General features: G+C 42.8%; 1 protein-coding gene across 1 annotated transcript in view; it reads right to left on the bottom strand.

Annotated features, from left to right (window-relative positions):
- The window catches only part of MYO10 (myosin X), a 245,991-nt gene that overhangs the window by 140,667 nt on the left and 79,935 nt on the right, over nucleotides 1–25,389 (bottom strand). Inside the window, exon 3 of the mRNA XM_084850564.1 lies at nucleotides 2,590–2,748. Within this exon, the coding sequence (XP_084706690.1) occupies nucleotides 2,590–2,748 (159 nt within the window). The remainder of the gene's footprint in view (nucleotides 1–2,589; nucleotides 2,749–25,389) is intronic.

Here is a 25,389-nt window from a genome sequence, read left to right as displayed (position 1 = left end):
CAAGGCATGTGCCATATTTTACAAAGCAAGTGTAAAGCACTGTACTGAAGAAGTGTGACGGTTAATAATTTTAATTTTATTTTTGTATATTTTATTCTTTGTTTTGTTAGCAGCCACTTATTAATATTGAAATTGGAAACAGGTCCACATTTTTATATTTAGGTTGAATCTGGCAGTACTGGATTTATTAATCACTTTATTAACTTATATTTAACTTGTTTACCTTCTATTTTTGTGATATATTGGCTATTTCATCTGTTATTGTGACACTCTGAGGTTATAAACAACAAAACTGTACTGATTATTGAAATAATAATGATGATGATGATTTATTTATTTATTTATTTATTAAATTTATTAATTGCCCATCTGGCTGGTCACCCAGCCACTCTGGGCGAAGTACAGAAAATATAATAAAACAGTTTAAAACAATAAGATTCTACAGTAAAGCATTTTTCTAAAAATACCCTAACCCACCCCAAATGCCTGCCTGAACAACCACATTTTAAATGTGCGGCGGAAGCTCATTAAAGAGGGGGCATGGCGGAGTTCCCTAGGGAGGGAGTTCCACAGAGTGGGGGCCACCACAGAGAAGGCCCTCTCCCTCGTCCCCACCAGTCTGGTGTCTTGGCTGATGGGACGGAGAGAAGGCCATCCAAGGCTGATCTTGTAAAGCGGCCTGTCTGGTGTTGCTAGAGGCACTCCTTAAGATAGGCTGGGCCGGAACCATATAGGGTTTTAAAGGTCAAAACCAACACCTTGAATTTGGCCCAGAAAACAACTGGTAACCAGTGCAGCTCCTTCAGCACTGGAGTGATGTGATCTCGCCGGCGGCTGCCTTTAATCAGGCGAGCCGCCGCGATCTGTACCAGCTGCAGCTTCCGAACCATCTTCAAGGGTAACCCCACTTAGAGCGCATTACGGTGGACTAAACGAGAGGAGACCAGGGCATGTACTACCAATGGGAGCAGATAGTCGGGAAGGTAGGGGCGCAGCCGCCGTATCAGATGGAGTTGGTACAGTGCTGTCCGGCTCACAGCTGACACTTGAGCCTCCATGGACAGCTGGGAGTCCAAAATGACCCCCAGACTGCGGACCTGGTCTTTCAAGAGTAGCCATACCCCATTCAGCACCAGGTCAACATCCCCCAACCTCCTCTTGTCTCCCACCAAAAGTACCTCGGTCTTGTCAGGGTTCAGCTTCAGCTTATTCCTCCCCATCCAGCCACTCACTGTCTCCAGACATTTGGACAGGGATTCTACAGCCAACCTTGGTGAAGATTTGAATGAGAGGTAGAGCTGCGTGTCATCCGCATATTGATGACACCACACCCCAAACCTCCTGATGATAGCCCTTAGCTGCTTCACATAGAGGTTAAATAGCATCAGGGAGAGCATGGAACCCTGTAGCACCCCACAAGTGAGCAGCCACGGGTCCAAAACCTCCTCTCCCAGTACTACCCTCTGGTACCTGCCGGAGAGGAAGGACCGGAACCACCGCAATACGGTGTTTCCAATGCCCAACCCCTCCAGGCGGTCCAGGAGGATACCATGGTCAACGGTATCAAAAGCTGCTGAGAGGTCGAGGAGAACAAGGAAGGAGCATTTGCCCCTATCCAGAGCCCTCCTCATATCATCCACCAAAGCGAGCAAGGCCGTTTCTGTCCCATGCCCAGGCCTGAAGCCCGACTGAAATGGATCTAGATAATTGGCTTCTTCCAAGTGTGCCTTCAACTGCATCGCCACGCAATAGCCATGTGGAGGTGGGAGGGTTTTAAATTAAGACTGCAGCACATGGGGAGTGGTGGTTTAACCCTTTCCTCGCCAGCAACAATCCTGAAAAATATTGTCCCCTGCCTTACAATTAGCCATAGAAAAAAGCTCCCACTGGCCCCAATGGGAGCTTGATTCCTAAAGTTAATTGCCATGAGGGTTTTTTGTTGGGATCACACCTGGGGAGGGAAGGGTTACATCGCCTTTCCCTGCATCCCCATGAAACTCCTCCCCCCACCATGCACACCTAGTATCATGTGTTTCAAAAACCTAAACATAGTTTCTTACTAAGTAATTAAAGTAATATCTAGTTTGACCCTAGGTTGTTGTAGTATGTTCTGATAATTTATTCTCTGAGTGTCTCAGTGGTTAGCTTTATTAATCACAGTTCACTGAATATGGATTTAGGTGCCACTGTGACTGAATCTATTCACCTGCTAGACCAGCTGAATCTATGATCTCACCAGACTCCTACCTTGGGACTCACCAAGCCCTCTGTCACTATTTCTTTTCATTTTGAACTCCCCTTGCCCTACAATGCAACATGAGAATGGGACACCCTCAAGTATTTTTTCTTAACTACCGAGACTTCCTAGCATCACATCTTACACACACAGCGTAAGGGGCAACAATTCTACTTTTTGCCGTTTCAGTCCCAGCATTTCTCTCACCACTGGCAAATGCAATTCAAATATCTTTGGACAGGGAAAACATCCAGATGTGTATAAAATATGATCACCCATGCATAATATTAATTTCCTGCTTTAAAATATTTCCTAAGTTCATCCTATTCTACCCCCGCCCCATCCCAACTTACATAAATTTTGTTTTGCTGGTATCTCTGGAACAAATTATGCATGATGGCGCCCTCATGGAGGTCTATCAGTGCTGCCATGTCTTCCAGACCATCTGTGCTTGTAGGCTGCATAGCTGTTACTTTTTGGTGTGTAATTGACCTCTGTTTGTAAGTATATACCTGAAAAAGGAAAAAAAAACCCAGTCCATTAAAAATGTGTGGTTCTTTAAAAATTTTGTTCTAGATTTTTATTTTCAAAAAGTTTGTTTCCCTCTCTGTGATGTCAGAATACCACAAGAAACTGCAAACACTCTCATAGCCATACACACAGACTAGATGCATGTTGAAATATCATAATCTTTGCCAATCACTAACTTAACTACTTTGCAGAAGAGTAGCATGCTGTGTCTACTAACGAAAGCCACCCCTATACATAATACAATTCTGAATCTTAAGAAGCTATCTATTGGGAAAGAAGAAAATAAATTAAAAGCACATTAGGAAAGAAATATAAACAAAACTAACATTATGCCTGTAGGCGCTACTTCAATTAAACACTGGCTCTCCCAGTTCAGCCTGAGGTAAACCTACAGAAAATCATTACTCTCAGAATTTTCTGTTCCGTGTAATGCAATACAAAAATATATTCCAGCACTATTTCATCCCTGGAATTCTACCCTGAGTGAGATTAGGGTTCAGGCCAGGGGCGTTGCTAGGTTCTTAAAAGATCCGGGGCACAGACCCATAACACAAATTTGCATACACACACACACACACAGTCTAAGCGCATGTCTAATATATATATATATGTGTGTGTGTATATGTGTGTGTGTGTGGTGTGCATGTGGTGTGCTTGCGTGTGTGTATAGATTAAATACATACATACATAAGAAGTGTGCACTGACCCCCCACCCCACTTCAACTCAGACCCTGATTCAGCATTTTGGAAAACATCCTGCTTCTGCTCTGGCCAATTTGTAGTCGGACCACTTCAGCTCAGCACCAAAACTGAGTCAGGGTTTGGAAAAATGAATCTTTATGCTTCCTGTTCACTACTATGGGAAATTAGAAAAAAAAACTGTAACTTTTTTCTCTTGGTCAGAACTGGATGATAATTTCAGGCATGGTAGCTCCCTAGAAGGGGATTACACCTGCCCAATGTACAGAAAAATAGGTGCAGGGTTTATATTTTGATTTTCTTTTAAAGGGAAATGCCAATAACATTTTAATTCCTTGGAAGAATTGGATAAACATTTCAGGATTCATTGCTCTGTCAGAGAAGATCATGTCTGCCAAATTTCAGAATGCTAGCCACAAGGGTTTTTGTGCAAGGGTGGCCTTCACATTTTGAGGCCTCCAAAAGAGGACATACCTATCTCTCTATGTTCCTTGTGGACCATTGTTCTGAAAATTACAGACAGCCTAGAGGTGTCCCTAAGTAAGAAACCAGCAAAGTTTCAGAAGGATAGGTTAAGCAGTTTACGTGGAAGGGGGGTTCTCCAATTTGGGGGAGGGAGTGATTTGCTTTCCCTTCTGTTCACCCCTTCCCCAATAGTTTTTGGGTAAATTTGTATGAAAATGCACAGGTCATTAGAGGGGTCCCCCAGGCAAGAAACCTGCACAGTTTCTGAAGGATATACATACATGCAAATTTAGAATGACTAGAATTTATTTACATTTCACCAAAGTTAGCAACAGGAACATGAACATGGGAAGATGATACAGCACTCATGTCCTGCTTGTGAGTTTTCCCGTGGGCATCTGGTTGGCCATTGTGTGAACAGAATGCTGGCCTGGATGGCCCTTGGTCTGATGCAGCATGGCTCTTCTTATGTTCTTAAATATAGAGTGCCTCTGAGCATGTGCAGAATGTTCTTCTTTCACCACTGGGAACTTAGATTCTCCCCCTACCAATTCTATTCCCCTCCATGCAACCATCCCTCCTCATCCTACCACCCTCCAGCAACTCTTTTTAAAAACAGCTGTCTTGTTTCATGCAACTCCTCTCTACCTCCTCCTTGTTATGCACAAGCTCTCATTGTATCTTCCTCCCCATAACTTCATTTGTGCCAAGACTTCACCAGGATTCAGCCAATGCGTCTGTTTTCAAAACTACGGCAACGTTATGGAGAAACTCTGAGCGTGTACTAAGTGCCTTTCCCTCACCACTGAAGCTAAAGTTCATGCAAAAAAAAACCCCAAACCCACAAATGACAAAACATGCATAGGACTGAGCTGAAAGGGTAGTCAATTCATTAGGTGGAATTGGGCAGGCACTATGTTAAGCCTGCAGTACCACGCTCACAACTCAGGACTTATTTCTGAGTAAACATGCAGAACATCAAGGTGCAAACCTCCCTGCAAAAGGAACTTGTGCTGGAATCCTATGCATACTTTCCTGAGGGTAAGCCTCATTAAACATAATGGGACTTCTCAGTAGGCATACATAGGATTGCATAAATTAGCAATATTTATCTCCCCTCCACTTAAAAAACAAACCCAAAACTCCTATTTTTATTAAAGTTTTTTGTTCAGAGGAGCTAGGAAGCTGCCTTGTACTGAGTCGGACCTTCGGTCCATCTAGCCCAGAACTGTTGACACTGACTGGCAGCAGCAGCTCTCCAAAGTTTCAGGCAGCATTCTTTTGTAGTCCTACCTGGAGATGCTGGGGATTGAACCTGGGACCTTCTGCATGCCAGGCATATGCTCTACCACTGAGCTACAGCCCTTCCTATTGCAGAATAATGGCAACTGACAAACAAAACAGCCCCAGATTTGTTTCTCTGTGACAATGTGAACCCACTCTTCTCAAAGACTTGAGTAAGGACAAGGAGAAAAACCAACGCTCTTGTCTGTTTGTATAAAGTGATATACAGTTCATAATTTCTCTTGCCCACCGAAGAGAAGGTTCTTTAAGAATTCCCCAAGATATGCTCTGGATGGAATAAAGAAGAGAAAGAAAGAAAAAGAAAGAACGGGAAGAAGAAAAGAAGAATGATGACTGGAAATGTGCATGAGGTTGGGGGGTAGGGAGAATTCCCTAAGCCAAGTGGCTCCTTTCAGAGAAGTGGTATTTCAGAGGAATTTAGGAGACTGTAGAGGGTTTGTAAGGATTGCACATACTTAAATGAACTCTATGAGGTGAGGTGGCTGAGAGTTTTTTCTAGCTTTTTTAAAACTGTAGAACTTATTTAAAAGCCCCAGCAGTTTCTCGATCATGATGCCACATAGTCCTAACCCTCCGTTTGCGGTTATTTGAGTCCTACAGCTAAGTGGAGGGGGAGAAAGAAATGTGTGGAGGCTGATTGGATCATTTGCTGTACTGAAGCTACTAAATTTCTGCAGAAGCCAAAGGTTCCAGTTTGGGGCAGTAAAATCAGATGCGGTATATCAGTATTTCACATGGAGCTCTTTCTTCCCTTCCTTCTCCCTCTTCAAAATTTTATTGCAGGCAAGCTCCCAACAGTGGGCATGTAAGAACAGAAAAGTAGGGGGAGAGAGGTGTTTTGCACCTCAAAAAAAACCTACACCAGAGATTAGGGATAGTGACCTCCTAATGGTCACCTTAAACAACTTCCAATTAGGATTCCTAATCCCCTGGGTGGCTGGACAGTTTTTACTTTTTGTTTTAGACTTTGAGAAAAACAAATTTTACACATGGCTAGTGCAAAAGCCACTGGTCCTAACTGTCTGCAATTTGGCAGGCTCGGTCATCTCTATAGGGGCTGCCAGGTCCCCAAATTCCATGCACATATGTGGAAGCACAAAAAATTATAGCTCTTTGCTTTGACAGCTTTTCTTGAAAATAGCAAATTTTACCTGTGACTAGCACAAAAGCCACTGGACATAACTTCCTGAGATTTGGCATATTCAATCAGCTCTGTGGGGGCTACCAAGCTGCCAAATTTCATGTATTTGTTATGCACACTAAAAAAGTTATGGCCATTTTTGTTTTCCAATGCATGTCTATGGGAAAGTGTAAAAAAAAAAAATGGCAATTAGGGCAGCTCAAAACATTCAGGGCACAGCTCAAAAAACATCTGGGGCCCAGGCCCAGGTGGGCCCTCCTCTAACGACGCCCCTGGTTCAGGCCTTCCTTACCCCTGCTGTTTGCGATTCCCTTCAGCATGGATAGAATTCTGGAGGTTGAAGCAAAGTGTCTAAAATAGACCCATTAGTAACAGCTTATTTGTATTTAGCCATAGGCCATTACACTACAAGTGCAATTAGAGAGAGAGAGAGAGAGAGGGCGGGCTTATTCTTCACAAAGCAGATGCATTATTTCCTTGTAGCCATAGTGAACAGGGCTACCATGTAACTAACAAAAGACTGCGCATTCACACCAGAGTTGCCCTATGATATCCTGAGGCAACTTACTGAGGCGTTGAGAGGTGATATATGAAATTAATTTCTCCCTTGGTTCCACATACAGAGAACAAAACAGCAGGTGATGTGAGAGATCTTCAGTCTGTCCACAGCCGTAAACACAAAACTGTTCCGACCTTGGTACATCCAAATACCTCCCCTCCAAATAGGCAGGGGGCATCTCCTGAAATGCTAGTTCAGTAAAAGTCCTACAAATCTGAAGGTGAGTTGGTGTCTGAATATTATCTGCCCAAGAATGGCTCCTTTTGATCTTAACAAACCAGGGTGAGAAACAGGAATCATTAATGACTCCCCTATCTTCACCTGCATCCTGATTAAAAGCCCATTATTATGAGACGTTTGGGAGGTTCCTTTACAGAATAGGCAATATAGGTGTAATTTAAAATGTCTGCCTTTGCTCAAGCTGATTTTCAGCGGCTCAGCCCCCAGCTTTTGCCTGTGAAAGCTCACACCACAGTAAGCCAGCTAGTTTCTAAGGCTATGGTTGGTCACTATATTAGCTGGTAGGCCAGCCTGAGAAAACTGTATGAAGTAGTGGGTCAAACTATGCCCTTACCCTATGAAAGTTTCCTGAAAGCCACCCCCTTGTAAGAGCTTCTACTTCTTCTCCGCCCCTGCATTTTCCCCCTGTTCCCTTAGCTGTCTCAAGTGTCTTTTTCTGGCAGATGGAAAAAGAGGAAAGGGAATCTGGGAGTGGCTATGAAATTATTGGCATTCTTTCAGGGCAGGGGTAGGCAACATTTTTGGACCTATGGGGACACTTGTCATTTTTTTTTCCAGGCTCAAGGCCACATTTGTCCTGTGGCCATTTGGGCCCTTGCACACTTATTTTTGGGATTCTCTTTTCTTCCCTCCCTTCCACAGTTCCCTCTTTTCTTGACACCCCCCTCCAGGATTCCCACTTTTCCCTTCCAGGATTACTGCTTTTCTTGACACCTGCATTCCAGGATTTCCACTTTTCTTGACATCCCAGTCCAGGGTTTCCACTTTTCTTGACACCCCTCTTCCAGGATTCCGACTTTTCTTGCCCCCCCTTCTTCCTCCTCCCCCTCCTTCCTGCTCACCTTTCTTTCCTCCACTACCTCCCTTCTCACCTGTTGTTATACCACACATACCCTTCTCCGTGAGCCCCTGCCAAAGGAAGTGAGGCGGGTGGCTAACTAGGAGGAGGGCTTTTTCTGTTGTGGCACCCCGGCTCTGGAATGAGCTCCCTAGTGAGGTTCGCCTGGCGCCTACATTGTACTCCTTTCGGCGCCAGGTGAAGACCTTTTTATTTTCCCAGGCTTTTTAGCTTTCTAAATTTTTATCTTTGCTGTTTTAAATCTGTATTTTAAATTCCTGTACTGCTGCTAGGTTTTATTGTGGTTGTATTGTTATATTGTGGTTTTAATGTTCTATATATTTTAAATTGTTTTATTGTGTGTTGTTTGGTTTTAATTTTTGTGAACCGCCCAGAGAGCTTCGGCTATTGGGCGGTATAGAAATAAATAAATAAATAAATAAATAATGCCACCACCACTGCACTCACCTCAGCAACGAAGAAGGAGGAAGTAATCAGACTGGGAGACTTATCTCCTGATCTGCCAACTTCTTGCTTCCTTGCTGCTGAGCATGGCTGAAGGCAGACACAACATTGGAGGTGAATGGGAAAAGAGAAGCGGCAGGCTGGTGGGCACACTTGGGGGTCCTCCTGGCAGGTGCCAGGGCACCCACGGGTGCAGGGTTGCCAACCTCTGCTTTGGGGGTATGATTTGGCCTGGAAGTTACAAATTGCTAGTACCTGTTCCAATACTATTTTGTTTTGTGTGTTTTCCTTTCACATAACAAAGTAATTGTTTAACTCAAAAGCATCATTGGATTGTAGTAAAATATTACAGATATGACATTTATTCATCAAAAAAAATTTATGGATATCACAGGAATGTAAAGACTACTGCATTGGGCCAGAAAGAATGGACTATCAAGCAGAGCATTCTATCGCCCCTTTTTTCTTCTATCCATTCGCCACAGGCGAGTTCACAACCAAGTCATGAGCAGAATAGCCTCCCCTTGCATCTGTAGTTTGTAATTTCTGACTATCACAGCCAATATACATGACTAGAGGAATTCCTACTTGTATTTACATTTTTTTAGAACAATTTATGCTTGTGGTCATCCTAACATCTTGGGATACTAAGTTCCATAGGTTAATTACATGTTGTATGAAGACGTATTTCTTTGGTTTTAAAACCAGCTGCCTTCCAATTACGCTGTTGGACCATAGTCCATGTAATTATTTGGCAGACTCTGATGACATTCAAAGATAACGTCAAACTAAATAAAGGAGAACCTATACACATGGTGGAACCACTGCAAGTAATTTCCAGCAACCTTACAGTAATTTTCCTAATTAGCTTTTTTAAATGTCTACTCCTGTGTATATTTTTAAAATACATATATTTATGTAAGAGTTGCTGTTTTTCAGAACAGAGCCAGCACAACTTGGCACACTTATTTACTGGTAACATAATCACCCTTAAGATTTTAGAAATTCAAACACTGTGGTAACTGTGGGGGGTTTAATAACATGAAACATAAAAAAGGCCTTCTGAAACTTTCCAAAATATTTATAAAGCTCTTTTTTCTTATTTAAGGATTGTGATAACTGGCAAATTGAACTATTTGTGAACATTTAACACATTCTAACAGGGGCTACATTCCATGTTCCTGTTAACAGAAGGTTCCAACTCTGGGCTGGAGAACAATTAGGGTGCTCTTCTCTTGACCCAATGTCAAAAGAATATATGCTTTCAAAGTCATTAACAACTAGTCTGTGTTCTCTACGCACCATCCAAATTTGTTTTACCCAACACAATATAATTTCTGAGTAGCTTGAGTATTTCAACTCTTCTTTCTGGAAATCATGTTATATAGTTAATTTCTTGGGATTATCTCTTTATTGTTGCTTATGATACAGTGGTTTGACTGTGCTCCTAAATTCAAAAGTAAAAAATACTTCCTGAACTATTTCACCATTTTACAAGCAACATACGTGATCCCTTGTTGAGAAAAGCTTTGGATTCATAGCTTATTTCCCACCCAACACACATCAGTGACAGGGTTCAGACAATCACCGGGTGAAAGAAGCCATTGTGGCTTCTCCCCCACCCCTGCACATACAATTGTGATTTGCATAATTACCCGCAATTCAGTGAAGGTTGCTGGAATCTGGCGCAGTGCGCGGTGGGAGTGGCTTCTTACCAACACCACAACCCCTACTACAAGCCATGAGTTGTAGCTTGGGTAAGAAGCCAAAACACATTCAAAACTGTGTTAACTAAGGCGGTTTTAATAACATGAAACATAAAAAGATCTTCTAAAACTTTCAAAAGTATTTGTAAAGCTTTTTCCTTAAAAATTTCTATAAAATTTAGCTTGCCTCTTTCAATGGTGCCTCCATTGGAATTCAAAGTATACCACCCATCCCACTGTGTGCACAGTTGTTGCCTATGAGCAAAGGGCTGGATGTGCCCGATCTCATCTAATCTCAGAAGCTAAGCAGGGTCAGCCCTGGTTAGTACTTGGATGGGAAACCACCTGGGAATCAGGCTTCCTGCACTGAGCAGGGGATTGGACTCAATGGCCTTGTAGGCCCCTTCCAACCCTAGGATTCTATGAGACTATGTCCACATATACCTTTCTTCAAGTGCTGCCATAGCTGATAACAGGAGAGTTTTAATTCAGAAGCCTTTTGAACATCCCACTTACTGGAAGTTAAGAGAATGCAATAGTCTGCAAAGTACTAGTATCGGGCCCTACTGCAAACCTTCGAGAAATAGTCGATCCCAAAATGTAGCCATCTGGGGATGGAAAAAGAGGCAGTGCCTGCAGAACTGGATGCAAGTCCCCCTAATCAACTTAGTGGGGTGGAGTTCATTTGCATGTATAACTCCACTAATCCAGGAAATGGAAGGACAGCCCAGTAGCTTGGCTTCAAGAATTAGAGAGTGTATATTGTACTGGCATCACAACTTGGAATGTTACTGTTAACTACAGCAGAGAGAGGGAGGAAGATGCATGTACTAAGTTTTTCCAAGAGCCAACATGGCTGCTGTATATATGTAGTTGGCTCTTGCCAGCTCTTACAAGGGATGCTGGAAGTAGAGCTGAAAGAAGACTGAGCAGATTCTGGAGTGGGAGGAAATAAGAGGCAATCACTCTCTTCCCCAGAAGGCTGCTGATATTTGTTCTGCCTGTGTTGAAATCTTGTCAGCTACGCTAGTCTTTAGGAACCTGTTGTGGGCCCCCATTCCCCTGCTGAGTTCACTTCGTAGGAAAGACAGCTGGTACCCCGAGCATCCACCCTCTGCTAAACCTGATGCCAGACCACCCACAGTTCCTTCAGGGCAATATTTGCATCTTGGGGATGCCCTGAAGAGGTGGCTCTGGGTATTTGGTAGCAGCTGCATTCCACAGCAAGTGGGAGTAGAGACATAGTTATTTGCGGGTGCTCAGCCATACAAATTTGATCCCAGGTTTTCTGCTTGGAGACTTGGGCCAGTAAGCATTGGCAGAAAAGCCAGCCTCTTTATGCTTGAACACACACACATACACACCAGCTCTTCTGGCTATCTGTAGAGAGTGTGTGTATGTGTGTGTGTGGGGGGGGGGGTATTTCAAAAAACGCAAAGTTAACTAGGGTTGACAATCCAGTGAGAGGGACTAAGGGAGACTCAAACCTAGAATCTAGTCAAGTGTCTAAACCATTTACTTAATTGTTGCACCTTCTCATAGAAATATGGTTTTCACATTCAGTGCAAGAGTCTAAAGGTCCAATATCTATCCAAGTCTATACCCCGCAGTGGAAAAGGTACAGTACCAAATACCATGGGCTGGATCCAGAGTTGGCTTTCTTACCTGCATTGAGCAGGGGGCTGGATTCGATGGTCTTATAGGCCCCTTCCAACCCTACTATTCTGTGATTCTATGAAAGGAATGGCTTCTTCCATTGGTGGAAGGAACCAGGATGCAGCAGAGCTTCCTCACTGGAGGAAGGGGGTGGGATGGCCATTTTCACTGATTCCTCCTGCCCCCTGAAGCCCCCAGTACCACCTTGCACACTGTTCTGGATGGTTCTGCAAACCGCCAGAGCAGAATATCAGGGGCATAGATGGTTGCTCGGCGGGGATAGAATCAGCAAAAAAAAAAATTCTCCCCCTTTCTGCCATGGGATCATCTGCTCCATGTAACTCTGGACTCAACCTCATACATCTTTTAAAATCTTTCTGCATGTGTGATCTGAAAGGCAGCTCACATTACAAGCCACAGAATGCAGATGTCAAGTCTGTCAGAGATCTAACAGGAGCTCAAGCACACACAGTTTAGCAGCACATTTCCTTAAACTAAAGCTGCAGTCTTATGCATACTTCCATGGGAGTAATTTCCACTCCGATCAGCGAGATTTACTTATGAATAAATGTACACAGGATCAGGCTGTAATATATGAAGGCTTTAACACCCAGGTACAAATCTCTATTCAGGGCCAAACTAGTGATTGTCAATTATGTGAATGCAATTAATTGGCCCTTTCTTGATATGAAAATAGCAGTGTGCTCCAGAGAGCGTGAGCAGTACTGGCACCACAGGGGAGTGGGGAGAGGGAGCACAAGTCCCCACACCCTGCCAGCGATGGTCATGATGAAAACTGCCCCCTTCAAGTTGCTGTTTGCATCAGGAGGGGAGACTCTATTGGTGCAATTAATGTCACATTTAGTTTGACCCTCAGCCATGAAGCTCACTGGCCAGATACCATCTCACAGTCTAACCCACCTCACATGGTTGTGATAAGGATAAAATGGGGTGGTGGGGCCTGTATGCCACCTTGAACTTCTTGAAGGAAGGGTGGGGTATAAATGTAACAAACGAACATGGCACGGAGCATGAATGTTTTAGAGATCTGAAATTTGTCGTATCAACAAACAGAAGTTTAGATGCTTTTGCTGAGCTTATCTATACATTACAGCTCTTATCCAGCAGTTCTGATGCATGCACCTTGATATACACAGAGTTCTGTTAAGTAGGGATTTCACCATTCACCAAGGCTGGGGACTGGTCCCAGTGCACAGAAGGGAATTTGGGTGTGGAGCTTTCAATCTTGCTTGAGATAAATTCCAGCAGAAAGTTAACTTTTCTCTGTCCAGTTTCCCAAGACTCATTCTGGCTGATCCAGCTACAACCATTATTTATGGGGCTGAAAAAGAGTTCCTTAGTTATGAATTATGTCTTTCAACGTTACCCAGGCTGGTTGCTCAATGCAGTGATGTGCATGCATCATTCCAGAGAATGGCTGCAGATCTGTTCTGATGATCCACCAGTGGCCAACACAAGCAAATATTGCTCATGTCACTAGGATATTCATGTGAGAGAGTAAATTAGAAGCCAGGACTGTTTATGTGAGCAATTTTCAGCAGAAGTCTACCACTGGTATACCCTCTGAACTGCATTTTCCTCAGATTTTTTCCCTCCTGAATTCTTCTCTGGCACTTACTGCCTGTTCTCGCATTGACTATTCTTTCCCCCTTTTAATTCCCCCCCATCTTTTTCTAATTAGACACACAGTGAGTGGCAGGAATGAGGGAACACCAACAGGAACAGCTGGGCAAAACCTTCAGCTGAAGAGTTGGAGAGGTTGAATTGTGGGCTGGGTTCCTGCCCCTAAGAACTCAGCCACAAAAAAACAATTAGTTCGTAGGGTGCCAGAGCACTTTGGGGTTTCTTTCTTGTATGCCATCTATGCTGTGTCCAGGTGGCACACCAGGATGGATTATTTCCTGGCTGTCAATAGGGGGCACTATTTCCATTAAAGCTGGTCATACAATACCATTTTCCCTCCCTCCCTCCATTATTGCTTTTCACATGAATCCAACCAATAAGTACCAGAAGGAAGAACCTGAAATTCCTCACAATCCCAGTGAAAGCTAAGATCTCATGGTTTCTTCTGAATAGGAGGGTTACATATAATTTATGCTACTTCAACTGTCCTTTATTTTTGAAATGTGAATTTTCCTGCATGTATTCTTTTTGGATTAGCAACATCACACATATACTTCAGCAGAACATTCTTTCTGCCCTCACAAATCATATGGAAGCAGATGGTGCAGGACTTGCAAAATGTAGTATGTTGGGGGGGGTGCCATTTTCACACCTTGGTTTGTTTGTTTGTTTGTTTATTTATTGGGGTAGCCTTCTTGGGAATGAAGAAACCCATTAGCCTGTCTACGTCATTTGCTATTTTACTTTCTCAACTTACAAAATGCCATTTTGCTTGTGGCACTGTATGCAGAGCAAGACAAAAACCTTGAGCAGTCATAGGTATTGCCAGAGACAAAAGGTTCTCTGTATGCAAAAGTTATGTGATTAAGCAATTAAATCATGCTCCCATGCCTGCTGAATGCTATTTAACGATATCAGTATCAGGCCTGGCTGGCAGGGAACTTTACATCTGGCAAAGTTAGCTAGGAAATAGTCCTATAAAAATGCAACAGAGCACAAGCTGCCTTGTTCTAAATCGGTCCTACCAATTAAGGCCTAGTTCTCACCGTGATGGTAAACCTGTGTCTGAGTTGTACCACTTCAGATTCCAGGTAGGGGCTCATATGTTCCTCCATGAAAAAAATAAAAACCCCGCATATAGAAAACTAGCATGTCAAGGAAAGGGTTCTAGCCTAGCCTTTTTCTTGAGATGCTAATTTTCTATGTGGACAGATTTTTTCTATATGGATGGAGTAACATTCAGTCATGTGAGCCCCCACCTCCAGACTGAAGTATCCAGGAACAGATTTACCACATAGGTCTTAGTCAGAAAGCAGTTTGCTGTCTCTTCATGTCAAAACTCTGCAAAAATAGACCGGAAAAGGGAACAGCTATTCCTATATCATGGTAAATGTCCTTATTTTCCAAGCCAATGTGGGAGAGATTAGAGTGTTTTTGAAACAATGATTTATTCTTGCTGAGCTGTGTCAGCCATAATCATTTCAAACCAACAGGTTGCCCTGTTTGGTGTGCGTCCGCTTTACAGATGGCTCCTGCTCTGTTTCAATCATGTTGCATTACTACTTGGGTCATTTCAAGCCCAGCACACCAGCTTTCACCCATCCTCAGATAACATGTTGCCAGCATATCGATCAAGTAAACCGTTTGGACTGGCTCCAAAGACTGTCGCATATAAAAACACATGAAGGATTGAGGGTTTGTATTTGCTTGTAGTACAAAAGAAGTTGGATACAGTAATTTTAACAAAGCAGTCCTGCCCACCAAGATGATCACAGCCCTCTAATCATATAAGATGATTTGAAATACCTTCTGGTATTGCTGCCTGCCCGGGACATCAAAAACAGGGTATAGCCAAGCACTTGCAAGGCACAATACATGTCTGGTGGCCTGTGTTCAGTTTGGTGTGTCACAAGTTGGGCAAGCCGCCTCTTTTCCTAATGAGCTATTTTTATGCAAGTCGAGGCACTAAAAGCAACTAGTCTGCAAAGCAAATTTTGTTTGGTATATAAAAGGCAAATATAGAGCAATGGCCACTGTACCTAAAAAGATATTGTAGAGCTGGAAAAAGTGCAGAAAAGGGCAACTAAAATGATCAAGGGGCTGGGAAGGTTGCAACAGCTGGGATTGTTTAGCTTAGAAAAAAAGCAAGTCAGGGGACACATGATAGAGGTGTACAAAATTATGCATGGTGTGGAGAATGTGGATAGGGAGACATTTTTCTCCCTCTCTCATAATACTAGAATCCAGAGTCATCCCATGAAGCTGACTGGTGGGAGATTCAGGACAGATAAAAGGAAGGACTTTTTCACACAGCACATAGTTAAAACTATGGAATTTGCTATCACAGGACATGGTGATGGCCACCAATTTGGATGGCTTTAAAAAGAGGTTAGACATATTCCTGGAGGAGAAGGCTATCAATGGCTGCTAGTCCTGATGGCTATGTGCTACCTCCAGTAATCAGAGGCAGGGAGCCTACGTATACCAGTTGCTGGGAACATGGGTGGGAGGGTGCTGGTGCACTCATGTCCTGCTTGTGGGTCTCCTGTGGGCAGCTGGTCGGCCACTGTGTGAACAGAATGTTGGTCTAGAAGGACCCTTGGTCTGATCCAGCATGGCTCTTATGTTCTAACCAAACACAAAATTAGGCACGCTTAAAGTATGTTGATTTCAATGAGTTTAAAGTGTACCAAACTGGATCATAGTCCATATATGATAGATGGTTACATAGTTGTATCTAGTATGAGAGGTACATATGGAATAAATGTAGTGTGTTGTATTGAATTATGCATATAAACGAAAATAACCTGGAAAGGACTTTGGGGGAAGAGGATAGGCTGGTAACTGATTTGTGAGATGCATTCTATTACTAATTAAACGCTGGTTCCACTGCATTTCAAATCTTTTACCATTTATCAGTGTGCTCTTCATCCCATTTGATGACTTACTCAATCAGAATTCAGACCCCTAAGAAATGTGTGTCGCTCTGGAGAAACTGGCATCAGAGAGAAGGGGACAGAATTTTTTTGCTGTTATGGAGCTGTGAAGAAAATTCCTCTTTGTACTGGCAGTAAATACGATGGCCACAATCCTGTAGGAAGTTAGGTATGATTAAGCCCATTGAAATAAAAAAGCAGGCAGATACTATTTCCAAAAACTCTCCAGTTCCAAGATGCAAGTGAAACACTCTTTTCAAAGCTAAAGAAGGAATGATGCTGGACAGGAAATTAATGAATTAGAACATTTATATCCCACCTTTCCAAAAAGTTCAAGACAACTAACAAAGGAAAAGAAATACAATATATAAAATAAAAATACATTAAAGATACAAATCATGATTACTTAAAAGTAGCAACTACAGCAGCAAAAACTGAACGATAAAACTATGAGAGCAGCAGCACTCTTCCTCAAAGAGTGATTGTCATTCAAGACCCTGACTTTGCAGAGTACCATTAATTATTTAATTGTTCAAAGCCAGTAAGGAAAGTAAGACCCAGCACAATCCTTGACCAGACACAATGCAAACTAATTTTTTTTTATTTAAGGAGCAAACCTTATATGAATGAACAGTAGAGAGATACATCATATATAGTCTTCATATTGGTCTCAAACCTACCCAAGATGAATCACGCCACTGATGCCATGACCATCTTTAGGGGGAAGAAAGAGAGAGGGAAGGTGAAATGAGGGAGAGGGAAAACTACAAATTAAAAGATGTGTCCAGTGTTGCTGGTTGAGGCTAAAGTTGGGTTCTAGGTCTGGACATTTGGAGGCCACCGATAATACTATCAGCAACATAAATAGAACAAGTACTGCGCATGTAAATTTAAGAGAGTCTTAAGAGGACTATTCAAAGAAAGAAACGGAAGTATAAGCAAAGGAGAGATGTTCCTTGTTTATACTTTGAGTATCCCAAAGACACAAGACCAAATGTTATGTGCCTTAGAAGGGGTTTGTGAGGACAATACTAGTCTGATCTATCAGCACTACTAAGCTATGAATTTAATCCTGGAGGGGGAATGCAACCCTGTCCAGAACAAGTTAAACAGGTGAATCACCTGCCAACACTATACAGTCTGAGCTTCAGTTTACTCCAGTTAGCAAAGCATTTTGAGGATAATAGTTATCAGCTGCAGGACTGCTGTGATTATTCTGTTTAAAAGTGCTTAAAATATTGTTTTATTTTGCTTATTTATCATCAAAATGTATTAGTCAACTGGCCATAGTACAAAAAATAGAGCAGAAAGAGCCATGCTCGAAGTAGGAATGCAGCTTAGTTTGCCAACATCAGAGATAGGGTGTTAAAAGCAGTGTTTTAAAACTTAGCAGCCATTAAGGTTACCTTGGCATTAGAACCATCCAAACAGAAAGCAAACATTAATTCATCAGACAAACCAGGAAATAACACTAAAGGAGGATACAGCAATCACTCCATAGCTCCTTAAAGAAACTACAGTAAAACAACACATGAGAAATAGTCTCACTCTCACTAGAGTTGCAGGGGCATAATCTTAATTGCAGAAGATAAAAAATTAAACCTTGCCTGGAAAATGGCGTTTCTACATTTTGGGACCACTAAAGTCTTCAAATATGGAGCACATTCACACAAGCAAGGGATACTTCACCAATAAGCAAAGGGTGAACAGACACACCAAGACGCAGCTATCAGACTCTATCTACCTCCTGGATCCTTTGCTTAATTAGCATTTTGGCACCATCCATATCCAGCATTAGTAATTGGACAGGAGAGAATCCCAGGATGACCATTTTTTGAGAGCAAGTCTTTTTCCAAGAGGAAAAAAATGAATCCATAAGAGTTAAATAAAAGATCTAGCAGAATCACTAGAGCATAATTGGGTCCAGAAGTACACTCCCAAGCCAGATTTTCTAAGGAGCCCAACCCTACTTCCAAGTTCAAGACCTCCTCTGCAACACTTTGAGGCAGGGATGTATGGATTTGGTAAAATCCATCCCGTCTGCGTTTCATGGACTGTCGGGTGCCTTTCATTCTGTCATCCACTCGTTGACAGAATTGGATTTTGTCCAATTTCCCAAATTTGCACAAATTCATACTTGCACAAATTCGCACTTGCAAAAATGCACAAATCCCCCAAAATACACAAATTCCCCTAAAGCCTATGGGAGAAATGAGCATTTTTGGCTGTGTGGTTTTTTTTTTTAACGTATTGTTCTTCAACTAAATTTGCCAGAAACTTTAAAAAAAAACAAAAAACTTGTCTGCTAGTCCATGGAATCTCGGGAAAAGCCTGTCCGCTGCAGAATCCACAGGTTGGATTCATAGAAATCCAAACTCATTTGATTCCGTTGCGGATTTCTCTGATATCCCTACTTTGAGGAGCCTAAAACTGCTCTAAAAAAATATGGAGTTTTTCTGTGGATGAATAGTTGAGAGATTATTTTGCCCTTGCAGACCTGGACAGCTGCAGGGACAAATCTGCCACACTTTGACACACACACCGCAACACACACACCCCGGGCAAAATGACTTTGTGCCCATGTTTGGCTCTTCCCAAAGCCATTTTCCTATGGGTCACCCATTTGAGTGATTTGTCAAAACAGATGAAAAAATATTGGTAAACATACACTTGTTCAGTAAGATGACTGCCCAGTTTACCAATTATATTTTACTTGCTTTCTGAAGAAAATCAGTACTTTTGATTTGTCACAATTAATAGTTAGCTGTTTTCCTTACAATAATCAGCAAAGCCACCCATCGCTTGTTTTAAACCCAGTTTAAGATGGTAGCACTGTATCATCTGCATAAAGGGCATATATTTTGAGTGTAGATAATTTCGGAGGATCAGAGTCAAATGACGTGAGAGCCTCTGGTAAATCGGCAAAATAAAGATTAAATGAAACTGGAACAAGAGCACAGCCTTGTCTAACCCCTCCTGTAGAAATAATAATATTTGAAAGATGGTTCTCCCTACTGCAATGCACCTGAACAGTGTTATTATAAGGATTTTATCAGCTAGCTCAACTAGCAAATGCTATTTGCTCCAAAGGACCTGATGGGAAATTGAGTCAAATGCTGGCTTCAAATCAATGAATGCTACAAATAAAAAGGTAAAGGTAAAGGTGTCCCCAAACAGTCGTGTCCGACTCCAGGGTGCGGTGCTCATCCCCGTTTCTAAGCCGAAGAGCCAGCGCTGTCCGAAGACGCTTCCGTGGTCATGTGGCCAGCATGACTGAACACCGAGGTGTACGGAACGCTGTTACCTTTCCCGCCGAGGCGGTACCTATTTATCTACTTGCAATTTCTTGCTTTCGAACTGCTAGGTTGGCAGGAGCTGGGACTGAAGACGGGAGCTCACTCCGTCATGCGGCACTCGGGTCTCGAACTGCTGACCTGCCGACCTTCCAGTCTGCAGTTCAGCGTCTTAACCACTAAGCCACAAATAAACTACCCCCTTATTGAAAAGAATATTTCTTTGCTAAATGTGCTACAGTCAGACAGAGGTCCAAGGTGGGAGAGCCTTGCTTTAAAGCCAATTTGTTCTTCTCCAGTAACACTGGAACAATTAATCCAGTTTTTCAGTTTCTTGCAGATATAAATGGCATACAGTTTCCCTATAATGGATAACAAATTGAAAGGGCGACAATTGTTAGGATCGGTGCCATCTCCTGTTTTGTAAACTGGGATGATGATATCCTTACCCAAGCAGCAGGAATTTTTCCAAGAGTACTTACTCTGATTATAAACTACTCTGTCAGTCTTCTATAATACATTACGCAAGAGAAATCTATCAGGCTGGACTGTGCTCAAGGCAGCCTACATGGTCCTCCCATTTTATCCTCACAACAACTCTGTGAGGTTTGATTAGGCTTAGAGATGGTAATTGGACCAAGGTCACCCAGTGAGCTTCATGGTTCTATGAGGATTTGAACCAGGGTCTCCCCCGTCCTAGCCTCAGATTCTAACCACTGCAGCAGGCTGGCTCTTGTAAAGTCCTTGTGTAGAAAGCAAATGGGAGGGAGAATACCCTGCTTTAAAATTAGCCTCACTATGCAGGGGAGGGGCTAAAGCAATTTTAAAACTCCAACCTCTATAGGCCAAGCTCTGAAAAAGCCAGATTGTCAGTTTAGTGGGCCAAAGTAGTTTTGGACCTGCGCTTGGTGCAAACAGTAGCTAAGTAGCCAAGCTGCATGGCAAAACACTTTTGAAAGCAGGGAAAGTCTGGAAAGCAGGTTGTGAGAAAGCAAAAACGTCTAACTTTTTTCTCTTGGCAAGCAGGGGGGCAGGGGGGAGGCAAAGAATTCCTGATAGAGCAACTCCTCCCTCAGCCCCAGCATGCTGCTAATGCACATTTGAAGGAAGTCTTTTGAGGAGGGGAAATCATACACCAAGGTTCCTCTGCTAGCACTCTAGCAGCAGCACAAGGTCTGCCAACGCAACAGATCTGTCTAATGAAGCTGGACTACAAACAGGAAGTAATGGAATCTTCCCCAACTGAGATGCATGTTTGCACTCTCCTGCCCAGATGTTGAACAGACATTGGTTCCCCTACTTCCCCAGGAGTCCTTCTCCTGCTCCTCTTGCCCTTCTAGCACACCCTGCACTACATGAAGAGTGAGGGGAAGGAAATGTATGAGCTGGTGTGAACTCAAGTCCCAATCACTCTTCAGAAAATCGGGGGGGACAGAGAATATAACGCATGTACACTCCCTGCACCCACGTGTCCTTTTCAGCCAGCGTTCTAGCTTGTTACATTCTACATATGGAGTCATGAATGCGTATGATTCGCTTTATGTGCACATCCACACCACAGTGTCTTAGTTACAGGCAAAGGTATTTCAAGGTCCTGAACATGAAGGACATTTGAAGGACATTCCACTAAGAAAGCAAACACATTAAAGCACAGCTGTGTGTTTTACTTCTTCAGAAGCGCATATGTTGATTGTTATGTAACAGGAGCACAGCATTTTTCGAAATGCTTTTCTATAATGACAGCATGGCCAAACATCACGTCATTGTTTCTACGTAGGTGTGTTTTGTTCCCATCCACCCCACCCCTACCCTGGGGCACTCCAAAGCAACCTGTAGAGATGAATTCCTGAGCCAAACTTTTTGTGCTCACAGTCTGCCAAGATTAGAACAATTAATCATCTTTCACCAATGGTAAGAGGTGAATCACTAATGGAAAGAGGCAACTGGGAATGCCACACAGACCGATCACACACTAGCTCTGTTCACATGTAACGATAAGCCAGAATTAGGGATAATTACAATTCCAGGGCATCGTCTGAAGGCATATGAGGCAGCCACCTTGCTGATCTAGGTCTAGTCAATGCTTGGAAGGGAGACCACCTGAGAACCACATGTAGCCACCTTGAGTTCCACATAAGAAGAAAGGTGGGATATAAATGTAATAAATAAATAAATAAATAACAGGATCCGGGCTTAACATTCCCAAGCAGTGTGCAGGAACACAGTGTGCTCCATTGCTCCAACTTAGCTCCTCCCAGCAGCAGAAGCAGCTAGTAACCAAAAACTAACCAAGAAGCAAATGCTTAGTCTTGCATCCCAACTTCCTGATTAGTTGCTTCCCTAAGAATCCAGAGCCGTAGATGGTTTCAGATTCCTGGCTTGTTTGAGAATAACAAGCCAGGAGTCCCGCTTCATATGTAATGCTAAGCTTTTGCCCCTGGCTAGTTTCTGGTTAAAATATAAATTATTTATAACAACAATTCTATACTATATACATATGAATTATAATCAGGTAGGCCAAGTTTTAAACACCTTATAAAATATTATGCTTGGAGGAGAGGCATAGATGTGCCTTATCTCCCAGTGACCAAAACAGCAAGCCCTATGGTCCATTTCCCCTCCAGTGGGACAAACTGCCCAAAAGCACCCAAGCTGGCACGCTCCTCGCTGGCCTTTCCCAGAGAAAAGGCTGGCAGGGAGTTATTTGACAAGGGAGGGAGAGGAACTTGGCAATGACAACTTTGGCTTAGCCAGTAAGGGCCTGCCAAAAACTGAAGACCTCCAGGATGAAAAGTAATGGGGCAGCCTCCTCTGGAGGCAAGAAATCTGCTGATCAGGAAGGACTGAATGATCCAACCACACCTGACACAAAAGGTGAAAAGGAAGCCTTGTATTAGTTAATTAATGTATCAGGGCACAACAGATCTTTCATGGCAACTCAGATCATGGGTTCATTGCCATCCAGAATGTTTTGCCCATTGCAAAGCAGCCCAGAGTTTCTGTAAGTTTAGGTCACTCTCTTTTCATGAATCCAACTTCATCCTTACTGTGCTGCTATGCAAAATTTAAAAATACAGATGTTTTCTATGATGGTATTATGGGTAGTGCTTCTATACACTCTTCACCCTGACATGATTGAATAGGGATAAAGCTCTCAATAATAATGTCATCGCTGGTTTTGCCCAGTAATTTTTTTTTTAAGGGGCAGATGTTCGAGACCAGATTAAGGCCTAGAGAGACTATAGGACAGTCTCAGAATTAAAATGATTATACTAAAACAAATAATATTTTTGAAAGAATGAATGAGCATCTGGAGGTTGTGAAATCTCTTTCACTGGACATCTGGAAGAATTTGGGCAAGAATCTTTGGTGAATGCATTAGATATAGGACATCCTATCTTAGGATATGGGGCTACACTAAAAGCACAATCGTATAGTTGTCAAAGGAGAAGTAAGCCCCACTGAGTAATAACACTTACTCCCAGGTAAGTAGTTATAGAACTGCAGCCCTAATGACTCAATGCATTCATTCCAGATCTCAGAAACATGGCAGTTGCCAGCCTCCTATTCAACTGCAGTTTTAGGGTTCCACTATGTATATTCATTCAACCAGACTGCTGTTTACAGCAGAATTAAGAAAAGCCATGGTCCAACTGCAAGCAGTTGAAGAAATAACAGTGTCCTTCAGTGAACTTCAGTGTCGCACAATTAACATAATACATGAGAGTTATTGTCTCAGGAGGTTGCCTCCTAAACAGCTGTTGAAGTGGCATTGATGGTTGTTCCACAGAGAGAAATAAGGGGGTTGGAAGTTGTTGCCTTCAATCAGAGGGAGCTTTCTGCTATTATACCTATGCTGCAAAGATAGGGGGAGGTCATTACTCCAAAATGCCCCTCAGGGCTACTATTGATTTGGTTCAGCATCCCATGTGGGGTATATTGCATGCCTGGATTATGACTTCTTCCTGATATGAAAGCATTGTACGTGCAGGAAGATTTTGACATGGGGGTGCTTTCACACCAAATATCCTATCTTCTATGTGTACCCTGTGGAAGTAGAGTTGCATGGGAAGACTATGCCAGGTGCTCTAAATATTTGCTTCAGCTCCCAATACTATGCCCCAGGAAAGCTGAGACTCTCGTCAATCCAGCGAGTAAAAATCTAGGTCAGTGCTATGGTTGGCAACCTTTACTGCAATTAAGAACCAGTTACTCCCTCCGAGTCATGAGGCTGGCTCAAAACCAATGTTTAAATTATTTGGCGTGATGGGTTTCCTTCTTTGAATAAAGACGTTTGGGATACAATGCTCTCTTCACACTTTTGTATACAACCACAAGGGTTCTGAAAGCTGGCTATCTAGATTTCTAAGCACAGGGCCCTGAGTGAGACAGGAGGAGTGAGTACATGAACTATTAGGGCACTCCCTTCTCTTAACCATGTTTAAGAGACTGGGAATCATCTGTATACAGCCTCTTTCTCTCCCTTCTAGCCATAAAACCAACAGTCTCTCTTTAAGGCTGTAAGGAAAAGTGAGGGCACTGTGGAGGTTGTGTGAAGAGCTCCATCCCATGCTAGTATGGCCATTAAATGGCAATGGTGGGTTTCTGGTCACCTGGAGGCAACAGTGACTCACCTTTGGCTATCAGGCAAGTACTACATTACAAAGTCCTAAAAACCTGTAGAGTTGTTGCCTGCTTAAATCAAATACTCATGTTGGCAAATTTAATGACCAGGTTCCAAGTTTGTGCAGGCAACCTTCAAAACACACGTAACCTACAGAACCGTGGTTATGAAAAACCAGTAAGATCGAGAGAAAGTCTAGATTACAACAATATACTTTAATCCGTTCAAAAACAACTGTCCTGTGGACATGTGCACCATCACACATGCACTACTCAAAACTCAACACTGCAAGGCCAAAGGAGGAAAGACAAATGGTGCTCCCAGTGCTATCATTACATGTAACAAATAGCAGCTCTCAGTCACAAGTCATATTCCTAAGAAGCAATGTAAGAGCAGCAGATAGCTGTATTCCAAGTGTGTGCAGCAATTACCTTGTCCTTCTGCTAATTCAAAAAGGCCCAAAGTGCAGTGGTAGAGAAAATACTGCTGTGTGCTCCACAGTTTGAGCAGTGGAAAGTTCAAGAGAGAGAGCTACCAGATTTAGTTCCCTTTGGAAGAATGAACACGGGAGACTTCCGATATGTTTTTAATATTTGCTTTATCTACACACATATAAACAAAGCATAAGTGGAAGAGATCAGACACTCCTACAGCAGGCAGCAGATCCCCAGAAAGAAGCTTGTATACCATCCCCCAACTGCGACCCCAATTCTGGTTAACTCCAGACAAAAACTAAGCATTCTTTCTCTGCCTCTAATCCAAAGTCCAAAACAAACCTGCTGGGTTGTTGTTGCTTTGCTAGCAGAGTTGGAGTACTCCTTTCCTTCTACTCGAGTGGTGTCACTTTCTTCGAGCTCTGGTGGGTCTCCCTCTCCCTCTCCCTCCCCCAGCACTTCAGAGAGATTCTTAGCTATCAGGATACTGTCTCCTGTCCTTAACTCCCATCAAAACATTAGCCATCATCCTGGACTACTAGCCAGCAATCTGTCTAACAAGGAAATAATCTGGCTATAACATCATGCTTTCTAGGTTCAACCCATGGCCTCTCTAA

This window comes from Heloderma suspectum, chromosome 4, assembly GCF_057233095.1.
Source record: "Heloderma suspectum isolate Gila_16-S chromosome 4, 16-S_ref, whole genome shotgun sequence".
In the NCBI taxonomy this organism is placed as follows: Eukaryota; Metazoa; Chordata; class Lepidosauria; order Squamata; family Helodermatidae; genus Heloderma; species Heloderma suspectum.
This window is presented reverse-complemented; position numbering and strand designations above follow the sequence as displayed.